Raw genomic sequence first — 18,494 nt, forward strand, 5'->3', positions numbered from 1 at the left:
GATTAACGCAGAATCAGCAAGCGCAACATTCAAGGAAGTAGCCGAGAAACAGCAGCAGCTATGGGCACTGCTATCAGAGAAGGCACAGCAAGAACAGCAGCTCTATGTAGCACAGACGCAACTGCAATGGGCATTGCTGAATGCAGCACAAGCGGTGCAAGCAAATCATGCGGCAGAAGCACAACACGCAGGGTTTGCAGCTCAGTTACAGCAGCACTGGGCAACACAACAGCAGCAATTAAATGAGATCAGCGGCCGCATCGCTCATTTAGAGGAGCAGCTCGTGGGTGCTAAGGTCAAGAATGGTCCTTGCGCTTCATCCTTTGAACCGGTTTTGGTGAAGCACAGGATCGATCGGCAGGCCTATCATTCTGGCGCGTTTGTAGGTAACCACATCAACAAAGCACTACAACCGTCAGTAACTCGTGAAATTGTATCTGCTCCGGTCAATGTAGTCGCCTCTGTTGTCAATCCTGATGGTGCCCACTTTGCTCCGACACAGTCTCAGCATCAACTGATCCAAGCTGCCGCAGAGTGCTCCCAGAGGTACCTGTCGCTTTTTGCTGCGTACGCCAGTTGCAGAGCCGTCTTCTCTTCGACTAGCGCAGCTGACGACACTATCACTTCCAGCTTGCAGGAGAAGATCAATTCCTTCATGGCGAATGTCCGGTCCGAGGTAGTAGCACGCCACAAACGCCCTGTAACTCCTAAGTTGCACCTTCTCGAGTGTCATCTTGTCCCCTGCATGGAGAGGTTTGGCATGGCTCTTGGTGCTCTTGGAGAGCAAGGTGGCGAGTCCATCCACCACAAGTTCAACATGTTGCGCCACACTCTGCAAAATACGAACAAGGATGTCGACCGCCTCAGGATTCTAGTGGCCCAGTACCTGACGACAGCGCTGCCAACTCACAACAAGCTGATCGTGCCGGCTGCCAAGCGCAAGAAGACAAGCTAGCAATAAGCTGAGTATGTGACGGCCACTGGGTGGATCATGGAGCGAGCTGCAGGATCCACGCGCTCCGCAGGTAAAGTATTTCTATGTTTCTGAAATTGAAATGTACTAATAATCTTGTCAACTTCTTACAATGTTGTACACACAGCAGGTAGAACTGGCACAATGTTGAGTCAAATCCACAAGCCATGTTAAGAACATGGCTGGATATCAGGTGAGGGGCGCTTCTTCAGGCAGGCTGGGGCAGGTAAGTCAAACCAACTACAGACATGAATTACTCGTTCAATACTACAAAATTATTCACAAGCTCAAAATGCTACGATTCAACGCAAGGTAGGGTGCTCCTTGAAAGAGAGTGAAACAGGCTGGGCCATGGGGCGCAGGTAAGTCAAATCCACAGGTTGAAGCTATAAATCCACAACATAACGTCAGGCTGAGAGAATTGGCAGCTGATCCTGTTTCTAAAATATTACTTTGCTGGCGAACTATAAAATTCTGAACGCCGAGGTAGGTGGAACTGGGGCGCTCTTTCAAGAGCGGGTGGCAGGTGGGCCAGGTAAGTCCATTAGACACGTTGAAGCTACACATCTACCATATTACGCTAGGCTGAGAGTAGCTTTGGCAGCTAATTGTGATTCTAAATATTACTGTTCTGTCTAACTGCAAATTCTGAAAGTCGAGGTAGGTGGAACTGGGGCGCTCTTTGAAGAGCGGGTGGCAGGTGGGCAAGGTAAGGCAATTCAACAAGTTTGAAACAATAAAGTGTACATGTCACAACCATACCTCCAAAGGACTCGTCTTCCAAAGCTAAAACTCCAAAACGATGAACGAAGCGAAGTATGCTTCGAGTGGTTCTTCTTGAACATTTTTCGAAAATCAATGCAAAACGTGCATTGTTGTACAAAAATTGTACGGTCGCTTCGCTGACGCGTACGCGACGCGCGCGGATCACCATCACAACCTTTTGCGAAAAAAGTCGGTAAAAAAGACGCCATCTTACCATAATATGCACAGCGCGCGCGAGTCAGCCGTGCGGGGAGTTTGCCGTCTTACCGTATGAGCGCTCGAGCGCTGCCTGGAAAAAACTCACTGTGAACTCGAAGAAATATTCCGCGCGAAAGCATGAAAAATGACAACTCACTGTGGAGTCAGAGAGGACATGTCGAAAGTGTGGTAATAGTCCTGCGGCCCAAATCTAAAAGACGTTGTTTTGCAAGTCCCGTTTCAGTCTCGAGCAGACAACCTGAGCTTTGCATGGGTGGAAAGACCATGTCCTAGGGATGTCGAAACGGCTTGTTGTCATGTCCAGAACTAGGGCATAAGCTGGGGAGAACCAATTTTAGGTTTCGTTACGGAAGTCGTTATTTTACGTTATTTTACGACTCCTTGATTGAAATTGGCAGCATATGATACGATATTTTATTGAAAATTAGTGCAGTCGATGTGAATTTGTTCTTGTATTTGGACGATTCGTAGATCATGGTTGCCCTTTGCCGAGCGTTCATTTCCTATTGATGGTGATTAGAGATGGCACAGATTGATTTGTTGTAAAATTCGACCAAAATCACCCCCAAACATGGATCTTTCGTATGAGAGGATTTCATTTATTGGGACACGATCTCGACAACACCAGCGGAAGAGAGCTAGCACGAGCGAAGCAAAGGACACCGGAAACCGGCAGAGTGATAGCGATCATAAGCTGATCTTAGCAAACGAGCGATATGGAAGATGTTGTAAATAATAGCGCAGTAGTGTATTTGTCATTTGCTGCAGAGTTGAAAAGTACAATTCAAATTCAAATCAATTCAAAAACTTCAATAGTGCGGTCCACTAGCCTTAGCTTTCAGACTCACTGTCCGATTCACAGTCGGACTTACAGTCCAATCCACTATCGAAACTGTGCATGCGCGCGCACACACACACGTACACACACCGCACAACACATGACATTGTGCGCGCGCGCTCGCACACACACATACACAAACCACACACGCACGCACACACACACACACCGCACAACACATGGCATTGTGTGTGCGCGTCCGCGCGCGCGCACACACACTCACACACCACATAGCACGCTAGAGATCAGCAAGAACCTGCTGCGACCGTGGTTGAGATGGCGCTGTAGAAGACACCGCAGCCGCCACTGGTTGCCTCGCACCCGAGGTTATAGTCAAAGCCGTACTAGCCGACACATCTGTACTGGAGGCTGATGTAGTACCCAGAGATGAAACGGATCCACTGGTGTTCACCTGACGCGGCGGAGTAGCGGATCCTTTGAAGCCAAAATGAGTGGGCAACACGACATTGGCGGGGACAAGCCCAGTGGATATCGCAGCGGGCCTATCGTAACTCCTGGCAGTGAGCCTATCGTAATTCCTGGCAGTGGGCCCGTCGTAACTCCTGGCATTGGGCCCGTTCTCTTGCCGGACACTGGGGTGCGCAGTGGACGTGGATGCGGGCAGGAAATCTGCGGCGACCGGCTGGACTGGGATGGTTGGAGCCGGGCCAGGTGCGTTACAAGTATGACTGTTCGGCAATGACTGGGTATTACCGGCCATCGGACCGTTTGCAGACGACACAGACAAGTGGTTGCTCCGTGAAGAGTGCGCCTGTATACCCATGCCACTTACCATACATGTCAATTGCTGAAGGAAACACACAGTTCAAACACAAAACGCAAATGAAACACACCAATGAAATTCGATCCTTAAACAAGTCAAGTTCGCATGTCCGCGTTATCACGGGCTATACAATTGTGTTTAGAAAACAACCAGTTTATAATTCTGTCTCTTCTTGCATAAAGTCAGCCTAGAATACTGACGTCAGCTTTGGACATTACTCTGACTCGGACCACAAGCCCTGATTTATTCTGACCTACATGTGTACCGTGTGAAGTAGCGCGAGAGCCAAGCTGGTCGTAATAATACGTGTAACAGCCACGAACGTAATTCAACCAAAGAAGACTACCACATTACATGAGCATGAACACTTGCATTCCATTTAATACATTCCTGTGTTGTAGATGTCAGGCACTGTAGTGTTCACGTCTACATACACATTGTGGCATTCCTTGGCCACCCAGACATTCATGATAGTAGCGCATCGTGTTATGTTATGCATGCAGCATGTGCCGTTTCCCGAGCGCGCGTGTGAAATGAACTTAGCGGCTTTTAGTTGCTGTGCATGAGTTGAGTCTGGACTCATGATCTGGTGTGTACATGCAATCATGTGATCTTGTAGTTGAGCGTATGTGTTATTTGGATTTCCTTGGTCATGACCAAACAATAAAACATGATCAAATTATTTCTACACATTCAACAATGCCAAGAACTCACCTGGTCCCCAAGTAGCTCATTATCTTCTTTTTCAGCATGAAAGTTGGATACTAAGGCGGAGTGTGATGGTCGGCCAAGCTGGTGCCGTTTGCAGTTATTGTACTTATCCGTGAGAAGCTTCATGGGCTTGCAGACTTCAACTCGGACTGTATATACAGCACCAGGCTGTCAAATGTTTCGTAGGCCGACGGCTGGTCACTCCCTTTGCCACTTCGTTGCCGGTGCATAGTGGCCAGGTGGGTGAAGGCACTGTAGCATGCTCCGACGTTGATAGTGGATTTCCGCTGCAACGCAATCTGGGCCATTCTGGAGCGAAAGCCAAAATTCTTGCGTTGTTCTCCAACTCTGCTAGATGCACATGTCATGAGGCACAAGTCTGCAGATGTGGATTCAATCATTGTACATCTCTCCTTGTTCTACGCTTTGCTGGTACATGGTGTCCCATCATCACATACATGTATCTCCTCCAATTCAGAATGGCTTGAAAAGTCATGGCCACGTCCAAGTGGCAGCCGACCCAGCAACGTTTTGTTAGTGTATGTACTGTAGCACTTGCGGTGGTACCATCCGCGGACGCTCTCGCACAAGAAGGTATAGCTCGTCCTGCCTGCATTTAGCAGCTTCAAACAAAGTTTCCCAACTCTGCAAAGTAAATCGGGTTTGCTTTTCCTGCGATGCATTGAACGCAATGGCACAAGCAAAATTCCCGCGATACAACGCCATTCCCAGGACGAGGCCTAAGAAGCTCCACGGCCTCTTCCTCCATCATGTCGAAAGGTGTCTACCATGCTGTGAGCGGTGGGCAGGAGGCACTCAAACAGCGCGAAACGCAACTACTATGCAACTACCAAACGAAAATGCAATTCTACATTTCAAAGAGTATCCTGTCGGTGTCGTCGTCATCTTCAAAAATTTGAAAAAGGCGCTCCTTTCCGTGAACTGTGCACCCCCAGATGGTGCGCAGTATCGCCGACGAGAGCGGAGAAATTGGCTTCTCCTGAGCTTCTGCCCTAACTCTGAAGATGACAACAAGCGGAATCCAGGTCAGGTATACATACTTTAGGCCGTAGTGAAGAACCCAGGTTGTCTGCTTGAGACTGAAACGGAATTTTTTTTTGAAGTTTGGGCCGCTGGACTATAAATTTTGACGAGCGGGATGCGTCCGTTTTGTGACCAAATAGATTCTTTGAGCTGCCGCGGATGCAATTTACTCTCACGATGTGACGAAAACGGCATCGACACAGACTCATTCCCAAGGCCTTGAAGTGGCAAAGTTATCCGTGTGACTTCGACGACATTTTGAGAAAGCAGACGCCTGTGAAAGCTGATAGAAGACGGCGTTGACTCCTAAATTCAAATAAATTGGCGATCTTCAAATACTAAAATAATTCTCAAACAGAAATCGATCGATCGCGATGTGCCGGTTTATTCAACAACACGTAGCTACAGCGCAATGACTTCCGTGTTCACTCACACCGTTTCAGTGTTGTGTGTGTTCACAACTTCACATGGCGTGAGCCAGTCATTCAAGTGTCAGTCAGTTCGGCAGGAAACGCGAGCTCCAACAACAAGTCGCTTGGCGCAGCCACCTTCTTTGTCTTGTACCAAAACAATGAAAAAAATTGAAGAAAAAATGTTTGACTTGAAGATTTGTTGGGATTTGAACTCACAACTTCATGGTCAGCAGACAGCATTCATAACCACTAGACCAAAAAGGAAAGGATAAATCGTGGGTTTTGATAACAAATCGATACTGCCTTCCAGGGCAAATTATAAACCATGGGAAAAGGCCAGAAACCTGGCCGAAATACTAACTCCTTAACGGTTGGTCCAATTGTTCCGAAACCTTCACAGAACAATTTGCCGTGCCCTAACAAGCCGTTTTATGTACTTTGTTGTCCAGATTTCCCTTATCTTCATACTTTTTAAGACCTAAACTTGATTGCTAATCTTTTTGAAACAGACTGTAGTAATCGTTTCGTTGAAAACAGATTTCAGGTTTCGCGAGTCGTCATGCAAATGTGCATGGCAACTACGAATACGGCCGCGGGCGCCGGTAGTTTGGCGTACGGGTTTTTACACGCACACGTGCATGGATCATGGAATCAAGGGAAAAATGTGTACCTTGCAAAACATGTGTATCTATCCAAATAAGGCTATGATCGTTTGGTCGGATCCAGATCCAGATCCAAATCTCAGATCCGTCGGATCCTTCAGAATCAACCGAACACTTTTTTGCGGACCTTGGCTGTTGCCATGTTGACGAAGTAAAAAATGGCGCTGACAGGTCACCCAAAAAAGGCACAAGTCGTACTGATCGCCCGCGTCGTACGAAAAGTCAACAAAAGTCCACTAGACGTACGACAATGAGTATAAAAATGATTTTTACCCACCATATACGCACAAAGGTCACATTTGGATCCGATGGATCCAGTCAACCCTGCTCCCGGGGCAGGGTTGCTCGGATCCAAATCCGAAGGATCTGGATCCGGATTCGACCAATCGATCATTGCAGATCCAGTGGATCCGATGGATCTGGATCTGGATCCGACCAAACGATCACGGCCTAAATGTGTACCTGACGGATTCGGAGCGCGCGTGCCACGAATGAAGAGGCTTCCATTCGTGAAAACGAGTTCTCCGCGCCGCAGGGACTCTGACGAATCCTCGAACCCAGGTGACGAATCAGCATTCGTTTCGTATCCGTACGCGGGGTGCGGGGTTTTTGACCAAGCCGTGTGTAGTGATTTGCGATAAGCCTCCGGTTTTAACGATTTGTTTTACGGAGATTTTCCATGTGTTTTGAAATTAAATTATTTGCATTCTTTTATGATAATATATTATTTGATATTTCTTTGCATAAATATGTAGCGTACGGTACTCGATTAGTACCACGCTGTCTCGGAAGCTGCCATACAGCACTAGACACTTGTTTATGCTTCGTCATCATTGCTTTTTCTCGTATGGTCCATGTATGTAACTACTGGTACTTGTTTTTATTGTATCACTGTGTTACTTAATTCTGCCCGTACAAGAGGCCGGACCACACTCGTAAAAAAAAAAAATTAGTACCACGTGGATCTACGTTAGGTTTGTCCACTTTTGCTAGGGTACTCATGCATGCACGTGGCTTCCTTTACCGTACACCATTCGTGTCCTTTGCCGGATATTTGTACTCCTTTTATTGCACGTTGTAATTATTGCATGTTTGTACATACGCTAACTTTGGCGCACTACACATTCTGTATTTTCTCTTCTATAATGGCACAAGGATTCAGAGAATCCTTGAGTAGTCTAGACATTAGTCTTCACCATGCGGTTTGGCCTTTCGGTGTTCTTTTGCAATGAATAATAACAGTGTAGTCTGAGTAGTTTTCCTGTGGATTCCCGGTGGATTTTAGAATTGAGATGTGCTAGACGCATCAATTGGTGACCCCTCGAAACGAACTCGGATGTCCTCCTCGGGCTTAGGAATGGACCAAGCTGTCACCCCTGCTCGTGGTGACCTTAGCAAAGGTCTCTCATCTCGACTACATTCGCCATATCTGAACAAGACAGTGCAGGACAGTACCGGTAATGGCAGCGATCCTTCAAGCACCGCTACTGATGTAGCTACGAGATCCCAACCTGCCGCTAGCGCTGCAGCACAATCGGATCCTGCTCCTCGTCCTGAGACTGTATCAACCGTTAATTTGAAGATACCACCCTTCTACATTCAAGACCCAGCTCTGTGGTTTCTTCAGGTAGAGTCTCAATTTATCACACAACGAGTAACTAGTGAGCGTTCCCGTTTCCACCATGTGGTTGGTGCACTGCAACCGGAGATGGCCATGCAGATAAGGGATTTACTGCTGAACCCACCCAGCGACCGCCCTTACACTCACCTGAAGGAAGCATTGGTCCAGCGTACTTCTGCCTCTGCTCAACATCGGATCAACCAGCTCCTATCTGCTGAAGAGCTTGGTGATCAGAAGCCTTCTACCCTATTGCGCAGACTGCAACAGCTAGCTGGTGATACTCCAGTGGATAGCCAATTCCTCAAGGAGTTATTTATGAAGCGTCTACCTGATCAGTGTAGAGTAGTACTTGCAGCCAGTCGTGAGTCTGATATACAGCAGTTATCTCTGCTGGCTGACCGTGTCATGGAAGTCATGCCACCCCATGTCCGTGCTGTTACGGTGCCAGAACCCGTTGCTGAACCTCTGGCGGAGTTGCGTGCCGAGGTCGCAGCCCTCCGCAGAGAGATGCAAGATTTGAGTACTCGTGGGCGTTCAGCATCTCGATCGCCCACACGAAACTACGGCCGTTCGCGCAGTTCGTCGCAGTCCCGTAAGTCCTCAGGATTGTGCTGGTATCACGACAAGTTTGGCGACAACGCGCGTCGCTGCGTCCCACCCTGTGCCAGAGCAGCTACCTTTGTGCAGCCGTCAAACTCCCAGGCCGGTCGGTGAAGGCGACCACTGCCCCCGGCCCTGCACCGTCTCGTCGCCGATTATTCATCCACGATCGCTTCACCAAGCACGATTTTCTCGTGGACACCGGCGCCGAGGTCAGCGTTATACCACCATCTGCCACTGATTCTCGCCATGCAGTTGATTATGCGTTACAAGCAGCGAATGGTTCTCGCATACCGACGTATGGTACACGCTCAGTAACGGTGGATTTCGGCCTGCGTCGTAAGTTTCAATGGGTGTTCATTATTGCTGATGTGACATCACCTATTATCGGTGCAGATTTCCTGGCACACTTTCGGTTAAGTGTAGATCTACACGGTCGTAAACTGTTAGATGGCATCACCAGTCTGAGTGTGTGCGGTCTAGTCTCGTCCTCCACTGAGCCGACGTGTTGTTTGCCAGTCTCTGGTGATAGTTCGTTCAACGCTCTTATTAATGAGTTTCCATCTGTCACCCGCCCCTGCAACTACGACACACCTGTGAAACACAACGTCGAGCACCATGTGGTCACCACGGGCCCACCGGTATTTGCCAAGCCTCGCCGTCTCCCTCCCGATCGTTTAGCTGTAGCTCGTCGGGAATTTGACCACATGCTCGCTGCGGGCATCATACGACCATCGTCCTCCCCATGGGCCAGTCCATTGCACATGGTTCCCAAACCAAATGGTGACTGGCGCCCATGTGGTGATTACCGTGGCCTGAATCGTGCAACTGTGGCTGACCGGTATCCGATACCGCACATCCATGATTTCTCTGCCAATCTTCATGGCGCCTCAGTCTTCAGCAAGATAGACTTAGTTCGGGCGTACCATCAGATACCAGTGGCAGAGGATGATATCCCGAAGACGGCCGTTACGACCCCATTTGGTTTATTCGAATTTGTTCGTATGCCCTTCGGACTCCGGAACGCAGCCCAATCATTTCAGCGTTTCGTTGATCAAGTGCTGCATGGCCTGGATTTCTGCTTTGTGTATATTGACGACATTCTAATTGCCAGTTCGGATCCTGAGACGCACCGCACGCACGTCCGCTTGGTCTTACAGCGTCTGCAAGAGCACGGCCTCGTCATTAATCCTGCAAAGTGCGTATTCTCTGTTTCTACCATTGAGTTTCTCAGCCACAACGTCAGTCGTCATGGTATTGAGCCGACCTCCCAACGTGTTCAGGTTATTCAGCAGTTCAAACCACCAACTTCTCTCCGTCAGCTTCGTGAGTTCCTAGGTATGGTGAATTTCTACCGTCGTTTCCTACCTAACTGTGCTGCTGTCGTCAAGCCTCTCACGGATCTGCTCATCGGCAAACGTAAGCATGACTCCTCGTTCTGTTGGACTGAAGCTGCTGAATCTGCATTTGGTCAGGTGAGATGCCTTCTAGCTGCCACTACATTATTATCGCACCATAACCCTGAGGCACCCATCAATGTCATGTGCGATGCATCTGACTATTGTGTCGGAGCTGTGCTTCAGCAGTTTGTCGACGGTGCATGGCAGCCGCTAGCTTTCTTTAGCAAGAAGCTTTCCCCTACTGAATGCCGCTATCCTACTTTTGGTCGCGAATTACTGGCTATGTATCTAGCTGTCAAGCACTTTCGCCACTATGTTGAGGGCCGGTCATTTCATATCATGACCGATCATAAGCCGCTGACCCATGCCATTCACTTGCCGTCAACTCGCCATTCTCCCCGTGAGGCACGACACTTGTCCTTCATAGCCGAATTCACCACTGATATCCGCTTTGTCAAGGGCACTCAGAACGTCGTTGCCGACACGTTGTCACGACCACTGGATGCTATTGTCCAGCCATCCTCAGTCGACTTTGCTGCTCTCGCCACCGCTCAGAGTAACTGTCCTGAATTCATCGCTCTCCGAAATAATGATTCGTCCAGTTTAGTGTGGCAAGAAGTTGCTTCGCCTGTCTCTTCTCAGTTGCTATGGTGCGACACCTCCACTGGTTCACCTCGCCCGAACGTACCTCCCGACTTCCGCCAACCCGTATTCAACATGCTGCATAATTTGTCTCACCCTGGTATTCGTGCTACACAACGTCTCGTTACCGCTCGATACGTCTGGCCTTCCATGAACCGTGATGTGCGCAACTGGTCTCGTTCCTGCCTGTCATGCCAACGATCGAAAGTGCATCGTCACACTAAGACCCCTCTTAGTCGCTTCATGCCACCATCTGCTCGTTTCGACCATATTCATATTGACCTGGTCGGACCACTCCCATCTTCACAAGGTTTCACGTACCTACTCACCTGTGTTGATCGCTTCACTAGATGGCCGGAAGCCATTCCTCTCCATGATTGCTCTGCGGAAACCGTCGCATTCAATCTGGTCTCTGGTTGGATTGCCAGATTTGGTACGCCGTCAACTATCACGACAGATCGTGGTCGACAGTTTGAATCTGTTCTCTTCCAGTCAATATGCAGTCTTCTTGGCTCTAATCGCATTCGTACGACAGCATATCATCCACAGAGCAATGGCACTGTGGAACGTTTCCACCGCCAGCTTAAATCTGCTCTGACCGCTACCCAATCAGCCAACTGGTTTCACCGTTTGCCGCTCGTTCTCCTCGGTATTCGCTCCGCTCTACGCACCGATCTAGATTGCAGTGTTGCCGAGCTGGTTTATGGTACAACCCTCCGTTTGCCTGGTGAATTCTTCACATCTTCATCTGAGTCTCTTCCGTCAGCTGCTCCGTATGCCATTGCCCTACGGACCATGATGCGTGACATCCGCCCTGTCGAGCCGCGAGATGCTCCTGCTACTCGAGCTACTCATGTTGCCCCGGCTCTTCAGTCAGCCACCCATGTCTTCATTCGTACAGATGCTGTGAAGAAACCACTGCAACCCCCATATACTGGCCCACATCCAGTCATCAGTCGTGCTGAAAAGCACTTTGTGGTTAATGTCAATGGTCGACGGGATACCATCTCGCTTGATCGGCTGAAGCCAGCTCATATGCCTTCGCCATCAACTGTGTCCACTCCAGCTGTTCCTGTTCAGTCGCTTCATGCCCAGCAACCTCCTCAGCCTATCCGGTACGTACACTTTGAAGCTCATTGAGTGACTGTGGATTCTGTGGCTATGCTATTTGTACATTACTTGTAAATATTCACTATGAACATTCTTGTATATAACAGTTATCACTATTCTTACATTTCACCATTGTCGTTTCTCTCTCCTCTCAGTCTTTTCGTGGACTTTCTTTGCATTTCCGTCCACTGGTGGGGGAGTATTGTAGTGATTTGCGATAAGCCTCCGGTTTTAACGATTTGTTTTACGGAGATTTTCCATGTGTTTTGAAATTAAATTATTTGCATTCTTTTATGATAATATATTATTTGATATTTCTTTGCATAAATATGTAGCGTACGGTACTCGATTAGTACCACGTGGATCTACGTTAGGTTTGTCCACTTTTGCTAGGGTACTCATGCATGCACGTGGCTTCCTTTACCGTACACCATTCGTGTCCTTTGCCGGATATTTGTACTCCTTTTATTGCACGTTGTAATTATTGCATGTTTGTACATACGCTAACTTTGGCGCACTACACATTCTGTATTTTCTCTTCTATAATGGCACAAGGATTCAGAGAATCCTTGAGTAGTCTAGACATTAGTCTTCACCATGCGGTTTGGCCTTTCGGTGTTCTTTTGCAATGAATAATAACAGTGTAGTCTGAGTAGTTTTCCTGTGGATTCCCGGTGGATTTTAGAATTGAGATGTGCTAGACGCATCACGTGAATCGCCCTCGCTCTGACTCGCCCGGCTACGAAGGAGTAATTTTACAACTCTTCAGGCCAGCTACAGGTCTCTGATCCAGAGCTGCAAGTGACGGATATCGGTCATTTGCAGCCACTACTTAGAGCCTCCTGGTCGTCGCAATCTGATACATATGCATGCTGCCTTGCGTGAAAGGAACATTTTTCCGAAAGCAAGCTTCTTCTCCAAAATTCGAAATTTCCTTCCAAAAATGCCGTCGTCCTTGACCTCGAAGCTGAATGTTGTTAGGATAGAAAATTAGCGAAGATGTAGCCGACCCATTCTGGCAAGCCGTGTGCCCTCTGGATATGCAGTTGTTCGCCATGGTCAACAATCTTCTTCTCCTTCGTTCGTACTTTCACTTTCCTGACCACGAATACAAGCGGTACCCATGCTCAGGTTAGTGTTTATTTGTCTGTCTATGCACATACATGTAACACAATGTACTGTTCGTGCTGCAGGCACTGGCCGATCATGGAAATAGAGGAAGCAGCCAGCTTTCTTTGAATTCTCGTGCTTTCAACAAAAATATGTACACACTTTCCTTGGCTCCTCTTTCCCACCGCCACCATGCATGCACAATCGAGCTTGCTTTAACCCTTTAGGGCCCACAATTATTTCAAGAAATGCGCTGCATACGCGAGCCCAGGTACTTATCTGGTCGTAACTTTGGTGTCCTTTGGCCGATTTTGGTGATCTTGGGCTTTCTGGAAAGCTCTTGGCCAGAGGAACACAGCGATAGCTAGCAATACATCACTCGATCCGCAGAACCAGCGCCGCAGCGCGATACGGCGCTCCAAAGCCAGCATTGCGAGCGCCCAACTCAAATTCTCTGCCATTTCAACAAATTGCATCGCAGATCGCTCAAATTTTTTTTACTGGAGAGCTGAGAAACATGCCTTTGCGATGACGTGAAGTATCTGTAGCTGCGTGGGCCGCGAGTCAGGGAAAACCCCTAAAAACGAGTTCAAAATGCACTCGCTCGAGTTGACTCTGCTGAGCGAATTTAGTTCGAGTCTCGTATCTCCGCTCTCCGAACTCGGATCGCTTTCGGTTTTTTTTGAGCCGACAGCTGAGACAATTCTTATGTCGATAGCCCTTTCGATTGTCCGATTTGGTCAAGGGGCAGCCGAGTTACGCCAGGTTGATCTTTGAAAAGTATGCACTGTACACTGGTACGGATATATCCGTACTATGGGCCTCAAAGGGTTAATGCCCTGCAGTGCAGAATGCTCCCACCACCGCAACTACCACCGCCGCCACCACTACCAGCAGCAGCAGCAGCAGCACCACCACCACCACCACCGCCACCACCACCACCACCACCACCACCACCACTGTGACCACCACCACTGTGACCACCACCACACCACCACCACCACCACCACCACCACCACCACCACCACCACCACCACCACCACCACCACCACCACCACCACCACCACTGTGACCACCACCACTGTGACCACCACCACCACACCACCACCACCACCACCACCACACCACTACCACCACCACACCACTACCATCACCATGACCATCACTATAGAAGCATTGTCGTGCACAGCACGTCTGCAAGAGAAAATAATAGTACGCCAGTGCTGTAATGCCCTGCAGTGCAGTATGCTCCCGCCGCCACCACCACCACCACCACCACTATGGAAGCAATGTCACGCACTGTACATCGATCCACAAGAGAAAATATGCCAGTGACTTACTAGCACCTCCATGCTGCATGCGGACCTGGACACAGCACTGTTCCCTCTGCAGGAAAGGGGCGGGGTGTATTTCATTGTCCCTGCCTGAAGTAATAATGACTACATGCCAAGATGTCCAGCTAACTTTGCCAGTAACGAACGACCCTTGATCGGGCATGAGAAAAGTGTTGCTATTTGGGAGTTGGCGTCATTCACGGGGTTGAAAATATACGGCTATATTGTTACTAGGTCTGAAGATAGTCTCACTATCCGTGGGTTGTTATACCCGTGGTTGACTGCAGATACGTTTGGATTATTCTATGAGTATGTGAAGGGTATACGTTAAATATTTTCCCGAGGATATAGCACGAGGAAATTATGGGGAATGCAGTACATGTATAGAATGGTGCAATCCATTTCTCCCAGGGCACTTTCCCAAGACTCCTTCCAATATTCACTCTTGGCGCGACCCATGTGAACTGAGCGGGGTGTATCGTTGAATATACCCTTCTCAGAACGTCTACTGATTGGCTGAAATCGCCCAAATCATACCGTGCCATGGATCAATGCATGTCAGGGAGTCGTAGCACCCAAGGAAACAACACGAGATCATGATACCCAAAATGATGTACTGTAAAAGCGGAAATTTTCAGTGGTGTTTTATTTTCGGTAACTTCGGTGCCGACAATTTTTACCGAAAAATGCACCGGTACTACTAAGTAGTGCTAGCACCCTTACCTGGAAAGCGGGTATTACCGAAAATTTCCCTCCACCGAACCACCGATTTTGGAGAATTCCGAAAATATTACACCACCAAAAATGTCTGCTTTTACAGTACACAGATTGGATCCATGGAGATTCTACATGATCCGTGGTTTATGCAACTCGTGATCGCGGACTTGACCCACTGGCCCCAAGCATGGGTCAATCAAGCGATGCTATATGCGAGCATGTATGTATCGCACTTGCCCCTAAGGCAGTAAGGGCAACTGTCACTGGCAGCCCGGGGTTGAACCCACATTATTAATTTTTGAAATTTTCTAGGGTGACACGAAAAGCTTCACGCACTGGGTGGTCACTCTCTATCCATGTATACCACTCTGCCAATAGTGCATAGAGCTCTCTTTTGAGCTGCCCAGCTGGCCCTCGTTATGATTTAGGCTGAAAGTCTACCGTGCCGTCTCCCTTATTATTATTTATGCTATGACTCCATAATGCATATTATGTACAGAAGAAAAAATCCCGGGGCTCCGTTGATGAAATTCTGTTTTGTCAAGTGGGCATTTTTGATTATTGTGAATGGCGTGTAGTGCCATAGTACAGTTCCTTTTGCTACGTAACGTTTGCACAAGTCACGTTTCAGCAATTGAACTAGGAAGATCTATGTCTCTGATCTTGTCATTTGGCCTGGCTGGTACTGTGCATTAACAACCATTGTCAGGCACCCTCGAAAGACCAACAGCGATGAGTTCATGACCCAAGCATTATTTGGGCCGTTAAGTTGACTAAACGGGAGTGTAGCAAGCTTTGATCGGCGTACTTCCTTCCGTACGTAGTGAAATGTTGTCCGAGCTGAATAGATTCTATCTCCTGCGGTTTAGTACGATAGTTCCACACCTAATACTGTAGATTCGACGTCTCCAAGAAAAATCTCCATGGAGACTGGAAACTATAGCAGATCATAAACGACGCAGCAGGTCAGCTGATTCCCTAGCTCATGTCTAGGTTCATGTACTTTGGTCAACGTGTTGTGGCAGACTCCATGTGCAAAGCTGCATACTCTTGGGGTTATTGATTCTTGCTTATAATTCATGCATAGATATGAACATCATAATAATTGAATGTTGGCAAGACCCAACAAGGTGTCCCTTACATCAGATCTTCACAAAATGCACATTCTGTAAGACATGTATATATAACGAGAAAGCAAATCTAACGTTTTAACGGATGACATTTCTTCGTTATAATAGATCCATTGAGGCCGTACTGCTTCATATATGCTGTGTGTGTATATGGCAGAATACTGCAAGATTGTTAACATATCTTCTCGTTAACCTATGAATTTTGGACAATCGTTAAATGTGCGACTCGTTATAATACCATGTCTTACAGAACATCTTGAAAAGCCGTATTTTGGTTTCACATACACGTCTCATTTCTATCACAGAGATCAGCAGCCATGGGCCATTGGTGGCAATACTGGTAGGAGTCGCCCGAGGCTTAGCCAATAATTTCCGTTCTATACCCAATATACATACCCGAACTGGGCACAAATCTATCCCATTCCTTGGTGCTGACCCCTTTGATGCGCCCCCGAATCCCTTAGCATTATTAGTACGTCCAATTCATTTCGTGATCAGCTCACCGCATGCTCAGTACTGTGTTGTAAAGTATGCAAATTTCCGACGCTTTTAAATTGCAGCCTCCCCAGGGCAAAAACACATCTCAACCACATTGAACTTTCAGCCTGTACTGCTGATGCCTGTATGCACTGTCACGTTGAACCTTGCAAAACGAATTTTAGGCTACAAATGCCCAGTAAATAAAAGGGGAGAAGGCACTGAACGAAGCGTCAACCTACGAATACAACCTCAGTGCAACAACGTGCTCTTTCTCTTTCTGCTTGTGTAAGCAGAAAGATCACGTTGTTACACTGAGGTTGTATTCGTAGGTTGACAGTTCGTTCAGTGCCTTCTCACCTTTGGTTACGTAATCTTGTTACCTTTTGCATTTCCTCTAGTAAATAAAAGGGGGGTTGTCAAATGACAACCGCTCTATTCAGTTGCTATTCACTCCTGGCGCATGCGCTGGACGAAAAATTCTTTTATTAGTGATGTCGAAAAAGTATGCGGTTGTCAGTTGACAAACCCCCTTTTATTTACAATTCAGTTGCGTGATGTCCACCACTTTCCGAATTAAAAATGCACAGGCCTTTAATAGCCGAAAATAAAATATGCGCCGAATATGCAGTACCTTGCGCACTCTGTTAGAAGACATTAGGGCTACTGGGAATGAATGCCCAAGTAAAATAATGAAGTACAGTAATACAATACTATAGGGAGTGCATTTGCCATGAATGCACCAAGCCAACTCTCCTATACAAACAGTATAGTGTTGCTGCCAAAAATATGATTAGCTAAAGTTGCCTTTTTGCATTATTATGGTTGAACTTTTTTTCCTGTAGCCTCGTTCCCATGCTGTGGATTTAATCACGAAATTTGTTAGCAAGACGAAGAGGTTTTATGTGAGCTTACTATTATTCTACCTGCACTTGCTTTTATCTTTTTTTTGTGCAGGACTCTGAGAAGCTGGAAGGACCCCACAAACCTCAAGCATTGAGGATACAACTTTTAAACCAAGAACCTGGCAACATGATGTGCATGTATCACGTTCGCTGTGATTGCATCGTTTCAGGGTACACGGACAACATACTAGTACTAGTAACTAGTCCTTGATTAGCAGCAGTGGCCTGAATTATTGCCTGGCCGCTATTCATATAATCCTTTGGTGCTTACTCATCGCCTTGTTCTGTCTCTAAAATGGCGTATGGGTGTTCCGAGGCTTGTAATATTTGCTCAAGCCGCACATTGGCATTGGTGTATGTCGGTAAATGCCAGCCACTGCTGCCTAGCTCAACATGTTTTGTATGATGTAGAATGCGCTCTGTGTATCTACAATCGAGTGACCTGCTTGTGTGGGCTAACTGTAACTACACCAACAGTTGCACTAGTATGTGCACTGTGCTGGCACAGTGTATCATACTCAGTCTTGTCACTTCTTCTCCCACGTTTACTGTATTGTTTAATTCACTGTACACATCTTGCCCTGCTCCTCTAAGGCCACACAGAATTAGTTTGTTGTTTTGGGCCACTACACTCAGCTGGTGTAAGGTTGGTCTGCTTCTCTCTTCCTTCTCTTTGACGTGTCCAGCCAATCATTCATGTCAAGCTTTGCATAACTTAGATCACTGTATATACAGTCACCTGGCTGGAAACGTCCATGGCTGCAAAATCGCATCTTTCTTGAGGGACCCCATTTTATAGAGTGGACGACATTCACTTTCCTGATAGACTCACCTCAGATGTTGGTATTGTACCCATCCCTGATTTGTACATGCACCACGTTTTTGGCAACTCCGAACAGTGAGAATGTCTGCTGTGGATAGTTCTCATGCTTTAAACTCATTCCTAAATTGAATGTAAACAAGTACGGTGTAATACCACCAAAATGTAGTTCATTAAAAGTCGTCGATTATGATCCTTTGTTGAGACGAAAGCTTCGGG

The 18,494-nt window shown here is 47.5% G+C and overlaps 1 protein-coding gene across 1 annotated transcript; it reads right to left on the reverse strand.

The window, feature by feature from the left end:
• Positions 1-2,635: 2,635 nt before the first annotated feature.
• Positions 2,636-5,423, reverse strand: LOC135818356 (uncharacterized). Its single transcript, XM_065331708.1, has 2 exons — positions 4,294-5,423; positions 2,636-3,603 (listed from the first exon to the last, which is right to left on the reverse strand). The coding sequence occupies exons 1-2, from the start codon at positions 4,414-4,416 to the stop codon at positions 3,034-3,036; spliced, it is 693 nt and encodes a 230-aa protein (XP_065187780.1). The 5' UTR covers positions 4,417-5,423; the 3' UTR covers positions 2,636-3,033.
• Positions 5,424-18,494: the final 13,071 nt, after the last annotated feature.

This window comes from Sycon ciliatum, chromosome 5 (genome assembly GCF_964019385.1).
Source record: "Sycon ciliatum chromosome 5, ocSycCili1.1, whole genome shotgun sequence".
NCBI classification, from domain to species: Eukaryota; Metazoa; Porifera; class Calcarea; order Leucosolenida; family Sycettidae; genus Sycon; species Sycon ciliatum.